This window comes from Dermacentor variabilis, chromosome 3 (genome assembly GCF_050947875.1).
Source record: "Dermacentor variabilis isolate Ectoservices chromosome 3, ASM5094787v1, whole genome shotgun sequence".
NCBI lineage: Eukaryota > Metazoa > Arthropoda > Arachnida > Ixodida > Ixodidae > Dermacentor > Dermacentor variabilis.
In genome coordinates this window covers 54,111,361-54,120,851 of record NC_134570.1, presented here as the reverse complement: position 1 = coordinate 54,120,851, position 9,491 = coordinate 54,111,361, and the positions used below count along the sequence as shown (strand labels likewise).

The following is a 9,491-nucleotide window of genomic DNA, read 5'->3' as shown; positions in this document are numbered from 1 at the left end:
GAAGAAACAGAAATCCTATGTGATGGCATCAGCAGGTTTTTATTTTTTTGCAAGCTTACGGTGAATTCTCTTGACGCGGAAAAGTGAACAGTGAACATTAGATACCTTAAATAACGGTAGATTATGGTGGTCGTATGCCGGTTGTGCTGGTTGTGCTCGTATAACATGTTACTTGCGATCAATCTCAAATTGAAGTTCATCGGTTGCGGCGGCGCCGACCGTAAAGCATGAACGTCCGCACGCCCTTACCTCCATATGTGAGAGGAAGACAACGCCCGCTCAGGCGATGAGGTAGGCACAGATGGTACGTGATGGATAGCAGGTAGCAAAAAAATTTTAAAAAAAATGAACAGTAGGTAAAGAATGCTTCGCGCGGTGGCATAGACAAGCAACAACGTCTCACTGACGTGTGAACCCACAAGAAGCGGGAATGGTGAAAAATCTTCAAAAGACCGCACTGGCGAATACTGACGAACACGCCGACGCAAGACAAATATTTGCTGTCTGTAGACGGTGTGTACACACCCATGCGCGTCTTAGCGCAAACGCGAATGGACAGAAGAGCTAATCGACATATACCGCATGTACGAGACCACGTGACAGTTGCCTAAAGCGGTCGCGTGTGGTGTGGGACCTTTGCCCTTGCGTTGTGTTTTTACAATGGGGACCATTACTTCTGATGCCGCGATGCTCTAAATATCACGTGGTTTTTCAACGAGTGTGAGGAGGAAGATAAGGAGAACGAGCAGGAGGGCAAGGAAGAGTGTTGCTAACTGCATGCAGGTGGACGCAGCATATCAAATGTTACGGGTAATTGCTCTGCGAGCGTTGCTTATCAAATGCGGTAGTGTACGAAGCCAGACATAGCGGATCAGGCAATGTGAGGCATCTGGTACCACAAAAGAATAGTAGTGGAGAGGACGAATTTGAACACGGGGTGCAACAGGCTGCGCGGGCATCCGTTCTACGTTAACCTGCTACCCCACTCATGCACAAGGCTCACTAGTATCACTACACCTCATCTCTGAAGAATGGGAGAAATAGAGCAGCCCCAACATCTCTCTCCTTTGCTACAATCGCTAAATGTAGACGATTTCAGATAAAATGATTAATTTTCGCTGAGCAAGCTTCTTGTGGCACAGGTAGATATCAATATTGGCGCGATAACCTCCGTTACAACTAATATTGAACAAACTTTTACAAATGCACTTTTTATTATTGACATTACGGCTATTTTGTATTTGAAGAATGTAATTCAGGCAGTACACTGACCTTAATTTTTTGTTGGAATCTTTGTGGCTCGCTTCAGTTTCAAGGAATACGGATTCAGAACGTTCTGCGAAATGTATTTCTGTTCTATATTCAAGATCATTCCGTATTGCATTCTTCGACAGTACAGGAACACATTAACTAGAGCAGCCTTGTATTTACCAGCAGATTTTGAGTACATATCAAGACTTGTGCGAGGGGGCCCAAAGTTTCTAGCAAAACGTTCTGCTTCGAGCAGTGGCTAATTGCATTATGTATTTTAACCTAACCCGTATGTCATGAAGTATTAAATGAAAGAGATTGTTCAAAATTGTTTCGACGGTAATCGGGCATATTCCGGTGTCACGCAATCCTACATATGAACCGAGGTCACTAAAGGTTGCCGTTTCGTCTTAAATTGCATTTTTTAATGATCTGAGACGGTCTATTTCGTGCGACCTTCTTTCGCGTTTTTTCTACCGCAGGCACCCACCAAATTACCTGGCTTTTCGCGTATGCATAAATAATGTATTTAAAGCTTGCGCAGCCTCAAACATACTTGTGCACTCTGGCTTTTATGACTCAAATCCCGCTTGAAAACAACCGTAATTTTGTTTACATCATAGAAAAAAGGTTTATGAAATGGCCACTGCAGTGTAGCTGATAAACATGGCTCAAACACCGGCACTCAGCGCTCGCATCGTCTTGTGTGATGGACATAGAAAGCGGACTACGCTGTTTCTTTCTCGCCTGCTGGTAGGGAGCACCAGACTAAGCCCACTTTCTGAACTTTTAAACTCTCGGCAATGCCCGCTGCTGGTCTGACCTGTAGTTACGCCACAGGCGGTGGCGGTCACAAAGGGCATTGACAGAAAATGGTGCTTTGTGACATTTCATGTGATACAATGGCTCTCCAACCATCTTGAGAAAAGTCTCATTACGCCTGGAAGCTTAATGTTTCCGTGCCGAATTATGCGTTGCTAGAGAGCCATACTTCGAAGAAGTGGCAAACACTTTTTTCTGTATTGAATGTAATTTTGCATTAACCAAACCTTCTTTTTTCAATAACCACTTGTCAGGGCCCTTCAAGTACTATAAGAATGCTGACGGTCCTCCTCTGCGTATTCATATCAAACCTCTACCAGGGCGGCAGAGCTGCAAATGGTGCCATACCAACCGGCAAGTGCAATTAGTCGGGGTACATATAAACTAAAAGAGAACAACTTGCCTTCATTTTTACGCCAATGCTCACTAATGGATTTTACGTGCATACTTCCTGAAGTGCAGTGAGCGTGGCTTAGCGCGATTTTTTGGTTGTTATTACGTGCGGCTTGTAGTGGGACCTCTTCTTTTTGTAGAACGTACTATAAACTGAACGCATTCATTATTCAAGTGACCACCATCTTTAACATGAGATTTACATGGTATGAAAGCTTAATTAATTGAGCGCATATAACTACCTATATCCTTGTGTCCACCGCCACGTCAGGAAAGTGAATTAGTTGAAAGGTTACGCTTGATTTTCTTAAATCAACGCTCACATAACATAGTAAAACAGTAAAACATCACAATTTTTAATAAAAGTATCTGCAAAGAGGCAGTTTGTTCACATGCACGTTCAGGGAATGCATGCAATTGTTAAAGGGATACTAAAAAATGTTAGGTCAAGCTATACCGAACGATTAGCCTTTTGTATTAACGAATTCGTCATCATTAAGAAAGCTGGGGTTTCGTGAGTAAGAAAATATGCAAAATGTAAAGTCGGAGTGGAGCTACCTGTTGTGCTCCGTGGTAGCTCGCATAAGTGACGTCATTTATGTCGTTCACCGAGAGCGAATGCACTGTCCTGCCACTGCGAGCCGCGTCTCGCCTTTTTGCCCCGTTCACACTGAGACATTCGGCGTCTGGAGCGGCGCCCAGTTCGGCGGAACCCAGTTCGGCGGCGGCGATATCCGCCGGAATAGCCCCTTCCGCGCCGATCGCTCCCGTACCGATTTTTGCGGCAGCTGCCGCCGGATTGCCTCGCCGCCGCGCGGCGCTGACCAATCGGGGAGCGCGAAACAGAACTTACAAAGATGGCGGCCGAGTCTCACGTCATGTCGCAGTCGTCGCAGTCATCAAAGTCCGCCGCGGCATCCACATCCGAAATGCTCATCGAACTGGTGCGCAACCACCCAGTCCTCTACGATAAGCGCCACTTGAAGCACAAAGACAACGTGCTGAAGGACGACTTGTGGCACAAGATCGGTCGCGAGCTTCGGCGAATGCTTCTGCGCGTCATGCATCGCCAGAAAGGTGCTTGCCAACAGGCCGAGCAGTACTGCCTCTTCTTGCTCGGGGTTCATCATTGTCTTTCCAAGTAATGGTGGAGACGCGCAACATAAACACACAAACTCGACGCGAGCGGAGACAACAGCGCAATTTCGAGCCGCGCGAACATCCGGGATATCCCGCGCTTGATTGGAGGTTAGCACTTTATGGGGCAGATGGCGCTGTATGTCTTTCCGGCGGCACGGTCCGCAAGCAGTGTGAACTACGCGATTTTCGGCGGCAGGAGAATTCCATTCGCTGTAGACGCCGGATTCCTCAGTGTGAACGTACCAACCGCCAAGGCTGCAGCCTTGGCGGTTCTCCCGTTTCTCCCGTTCTCCCGTTCTCCCCTTCTCCCGTTTCGGGCGCCGAGACTCGAGCGACCGTATTCGGTATCCTCAATTAAGCAGAGCCGCAGAGCGACTCACTCAACCAGAACACTTGCAGCCGTCAAGCAACACGCTTCGTACGCAGAGCTAAATAAATATCCTCTGAAAGACATGACAGCTGCATAGAGGCAGGTCTCTGCGAGATTACGTCAGCTCGTCCGCTTTGCCGCGGGTGGTTCAAACTGAGGAAGACCAACGGGACCTTTGCCAGCAATTTCCTACGCAACAAAGTGACACGTTGTCAGAAGGCAAACGATGATCGATGTCTGTCGGCCTAGTTTAACCTAATATTTTCCTTTAGTGTTCTTATAACGAATCCGGTAATTCGCCCAGCTACCTCGAGCACAAAACAACAACTTGCCGGAGCCCACGCACTAACCAAGAGTAGCACCTAAATATTTCTCTTTTAAATCTGTCAGCCATCCCACAACACTACAACACTAAGAGGTTCCGTTTTAAGCAAGTGTTCCGAGTCCACATAACTCCAATAGATTGAAAGCGGTAAGTTTGCATGTATTTTCTTTTAACCAGCCGATGACATTGCAAGACTCCTGGATTCGACCGCAGATCCGTGCGCCAATTTCTATAGATACGTGTGCGGCAGCTCTCGGCGAAATACATCAAAATTAGACCTCTCCGATCTACCGGGATCACTTCAAGCACGATGGTTGAAGGTTAAGGACGATATATCAAGTAAGTGAACACATATTTAACAGAAAATTTTGCTCTTTATGGCAGAAGGTTTTGAGTATAGTAAGCGTTGCAAACAGGCTGCACGTTTCAAAGTAGAGAGGCTGCTATTGAAACACGATTGTCCATGGTAAGTAACAATCGATGGTGCTAAAGAGACACGTACACAACGCCTGTCCACTTTCTGAATATATACATCTGCGGTTGAAATAAAATTTATATTTTAAAAGCAACGCTGTTCGTTCAGTATAGTTTGAGCTGATGCTTAAACGTGAGTTGCGCTTGCGGTATTGAACATTACATATCATCAGTTAGGTAGCCTACCTAGCTAAACACCAACAAGGCGGCCACCAAGAAGACTCCCATTGCTTATGTGTGTATGGCTTACAGTGGCTCTTGTGGCGAGCACATTTTAGAAAGTGAACGCGCATAAGATGAAGGGTTTGTCAACTTGGGAAAGGCTCATAGTACTGAAATGTGTAATTACCGATGCTCGTTGAAATAAAATTTAGATGAATGCGCTGCAGTAGCGCTGCGGTTGGAATGTCAAGAGTTGACTCACTTTTTTGAACTCTCGAAGTCATTCCAAACGAGACGATCTTTGCCTAGACTTTTGAAGCTGAGAAAGAACATGGTCGTTTTGTTCAACCTCAGGTATGCTGCAAATTCGTGAGAGAGCTGGCTCTAAAGTATCAGAGAAAGCCATTATAGCCTACCAGTCTTGTATCAAAGGAGGTAAGTGAGTCCTTTCACAGCTGATTATCTCTGGGGCCAGCGCGACCCGTTTGTTCGGTTACACATTTAAGCATATTCATGAGATCTTGAATCTAAGCATGCTCTTATAAGCGCAGTGCCGCTGTATAATCAAATGAAATATTCTCTAATCAGTGAAACGTAGGTAGGTAGCGTCATTCAAAGGAAAAATTGATATCCGGCTTAAAGCAGCACGAAGCAGCAAGAGAAACTTCCACATATTCCTTTATTGATAGAGCGATTTCCTCGGAAAGGCGGTGGTGCAGTATCTTGTTTCTGGGCTAGGAGGACTTTTTCATTAACTGTAAATGTCTTTGAGAGTTACCTTTATTGTAGATTCGCACGTACATTCAGGTGAATTCCGACCACACCTTTTGTAATGTGACCTTAGATTTCATACATTTGGAAACGAGGTTTCTAAAAGAGGACCATTACTTCACTCCTGGATGCATTTCGAAATATGATACATTCACAAATGTCATTGTTCCCAAGAAGTGTTTAATGGATGCAACAAGTTCTAACAAATTATGCTCTCCCAGACACGACAAAGATCGTTTTATCGATAAGCGGACGCGCATAAATAACATATTCCATTGATGCCCTTTTCTTGTGTCATTCTTCAGAGAGTGCCCACGATATCGATAGTCTGAAGGAATTGCTGACTGATCGTGGGATTTCTGACTGGCCAACCAAAAGCAGCAATGCCAAAGAGGTTTATGACGCAGGAAACGATATAGATTTGACGGAATTGGAGGCCTTCTTCCATTACGACGTCATTCAAGACAAGCACGACAAATCCAGGCACATGCTTTCGGTAATGTGATGCATAGTTCGAGTGTGCTAATTGTTTCATAGGTTACAGCGTTCACATATGGGTCCTCGCTTCGGTGAAAAGATGGAGGCGTATAAACCTTGCTAAGGGCAGCCGATGTTGCCCAGATAAAGACGAGTCTTTTTGTCGAAACGTTAGGTCCATGTACAAAACTGTCTTGATCGGCCACTGCTCATTCCTTGAAGTTTCTGTCTCTCCGCGAAGCCTTTGTCTTGCGTTTTACGTTTTCTTTTTCCTCTCTTAGGTCGGAAGGGCTTCTTTACCTGTTTTACATGGAGGGGTGCTTGCAAGGAGTGATGACCTAACAGAAGTGCCTGAGTCACTTGTACGAGAGCGAGCACATTCATACACCGGAGGAAAGCAAACAGAAACTGGAAATGTGCACATTAGCTGTGAAAGCACGGGCACAAATGACACCGAGGACGAAGCAACGGCTCAAGACTTAACAAGGGCGGAAACGCGCATAGTCCAAGAATATCAGTCGTACGTGAAAGCAGTGATCAACTCCACGAAAAGCTTGGCCAGCGTCGAATCGATGGAAGTAGCAAAGGAAATCATTCGCCTAGAAGCGAAATTGGCCACGGTGAGATTTTAAGTCGTACTCCTCGGCGCTGCATCTAGCGGCGCATTGCATGCATTGCACGCTTAAAATGGTGTAACAGGAATGTATTCCGATAGCGCAATGCGTGTAGTCATAGACGCCGATGCATATATGCTACGAGCCTCAACAATACCTTATGCGCGATTCGCACAGTACATTGATGCGTGGCGCGTAGACATGTAAATAAATTTACCATTGCTTTGCGCAAAAAAGAACGGGGTCACATAGGCATTGCCAGTTTGCATGCAGCAAGGTGCCTGTAAAGTATTGTGCAAGCCAATGATTTCAATGCCAAATGAATCGCTAACGTACTTCCACCTTTCCCTGGCAGGTAACAGAGAAAGGAGGGAATCAAAGAGAGAGAGGTTAACTAGTCTTAGTCGAGTTTACTACAACAAACCCGGGTAATTAAGCTCTTAAACTTCCACGCGCTCAGTTCTTACAAAAACAAAATTTCTGAGTAGTGGATCGTCTTATGACGAGCAAGGATATAGCCATAACTCTGCTACGGTAGTAAGTACCGCTACAAATTTCGTAGGTATTGTTGGAACAATTAAGTGCTTACCCCACTCGAAATTTTGGTCTCTAGGAAAGTCGAAGCAGCTTGGAGACGCACAACAAACTATTGCATTCTTTGAGCTCCAAATAAGCTTGCAGTTTTGTCGTTAGATTGCAGAAGCTGAAACAGGGGCCCAACGGAAGACTGCCATCTACACAACATTAAGGAGACTTAACGAAAAGTACCCTGCGGTAAGTGCGAAGTTTGGCAACTCGTATTCGTTAGTTGCGTGTGAAGAAATTCAATATGAAGCCGAAAGGTAGCGCACACTCACCGAAAGATCTGTTGCACTAAGTGGGCTCCCAATTTTAGGTAACGATTTAAATCTTCCCGCTTAAATAGAAGACGCGCGTCCACGCGGCGCATTCTGCCATCTCTCGGGAAAATATAAAGTTTGCAGTGTTTTGACTTTGTGTTACACGAGGGCGCCACCTGCAAATGAGTTGAGAGGAACGCTTTCAAGAACGTCCGAGCGAAGAGTGAAACATTGTAAATAGAGATTGCGCTTTTAACACGAAAGTAGAACAAAGGACAGGAGCCCGCCACTGCGACAGCTAAGTTAGTGATGGCATAATCACGGGCACGTTGCAACATTATTTCCGCGAGCCGACGTGCCACCCACTGAGAAAGCTTTATCCTCACATCCAGTTATCCCCTTAAAATACGGTTACATGCGAAATTTGTGCTACTGATGTGTACATACTTCAATGCGGTTCCAAACCAAAACAGAATATAAAAATGGTGGTCTTTAATAAGACCGGTAGCCCAACCATAATCGAGCCCTCACTTTTTTTTTTTTTACGCGAGTTAACAACGGCAAATAAATAAGATAAAAAATAAAGCGTGAGGTTAACTAATCCGCAACAAAACGAAATATTCTAATAATACCACGAGTGGCAAAAATAAGCCATTTCCCTGGTAACCGTCTAGGCGTCTAGGCTCAGGCGTCACCATGTATACAGTATATGTATTTGGAAAAGATGATGTGAGAACACTCCTTTTTCAGATATCTTTATCCGTGAACTTACTAGAAAAGTATCTCCGAAAAAAAGGAATAAAAATTCGCAACGACACCAAGATATATATCGCTGAACCAACATACATCGAAGATGTCTTCATTCTGCTTCGCAAAACAAGCAGGTAATTCTCTACAACTGAGGTTAAACAGCGCGAATAAAACACGGACACGAGGAATCAAATACCACAGAGAAGCTGTGGAACAAATTTACATAAGATACAAATTCACATAAAAAATATGTGCGCTTAAGCTGCTTTAAGGGGGGCAGTTTACACAACCATACTATCTATTTTCGTTGCAGAGTTACAGGTTTGTAATCTTGACGCTTTTAATATCTTTTCTAAATATCCAATTCTCGAGAACAATGTAGCCCATTTTATGCCCTAAATCAACGTTTCGCTTCCGACAGTCATTATTACATGCCTTTCTCTCTCAAATTCAACAACTTTCACTCAAATTGGTCCACAGGTTGTGTCAAAAGAAATTCTACGTTTTACATGTGTTTGAATAGGTGGCATGAGGGTTGCCCGCAAGCTAAAACTTCTTATACTGAAGTTTTTGTTTCTACAGGGATGTAATAAGTAGTTACTTGAGTACGTTGCTCGGTAATTCAGTCAATTTCTTGCGCATCTGTACGGTTGGAGCGTAATCAACCGGACACTTAATTTGGTTAACCTCTCTACCCTTCACTTTTTGTTTTGCCTCAGCCCTTGACGACAAAAAGAAGGCATTTTTCTTACTTGCAAATGTTTACTTACTTTCTTTCCATGATATTGAAGCACACGTACCTTACAAGAGTGCCTAATATTAATTGGTGCTTATTCTACTTTGATTCTCCTGGCCTCCATCACCAAGTATGTGATTCACTTGACCACTATGTCTTAGAAACTACTGTTTTACAACAAATGAAGAAGTCACACCTCTTCAAAGATAAGCAGCCTTTGTTTTTGTTTACACTTTTGCCAAAGAGCACCTTATACAAAATTATACTGAGTGCATAGTACTAGGCCTGAACAAGTTATATTAACTCAGGCTGACCTCTCCGCCTTTCTGTAACGGAAAATTCATTCTCTTTTCACTTAATTACCACA

The 9,491-nt window shown here is 44.3% G+C and overlaps 1 protein-coding gene across 6 annotated transcripts in view; it reads left to right on the top strand.

Moving 5' to 3' along the window:
* Positions 1-4,428: 4,428 nt before the first annotated feature.
* LOC142575618 (neprilysin-1-like) overlaps positions 4,429-9,491 on the top strand; it is a 31,621-nt gene continuing 26,558 nt past the window's right edge. For 3 of the 6 annotated variants that reach the window (XM_075685119.1, XM_075685118.1, XM_075685121.1), the window contains exons 1-6: positions 4,434-4,640; positions 5,292-5,372; positions 6,014-6,204; positions 6,467-6,805; positions 7,493-7,573; positions 8,389-8,522. In XM_075685119.1, the coding sequence (XP_075541234.1) occupies positions 5,294-5,372; positions 6,014-6,204; positions 6,467-6,805; positions 7,493-7,573; positions 8,389-8,522 (824 nt within the window). In that variant the 5' untranslated portion in view covers positions 4,434-4,640; positions 5,292-5,293. Of the gene's footprint in view, positions 4,641-5,291; positions 5,373-6,013; positions 6,205-6,466; positions 6,806-7,492; positions 7,574-8,388; positions 8,523-9,491 lie in introns of all 6 variants that reach the window. The other 3 variants (XM_075685122.1, XM_075685123.1, XM_075685124.1) reach the window with 3 other exon arrangements.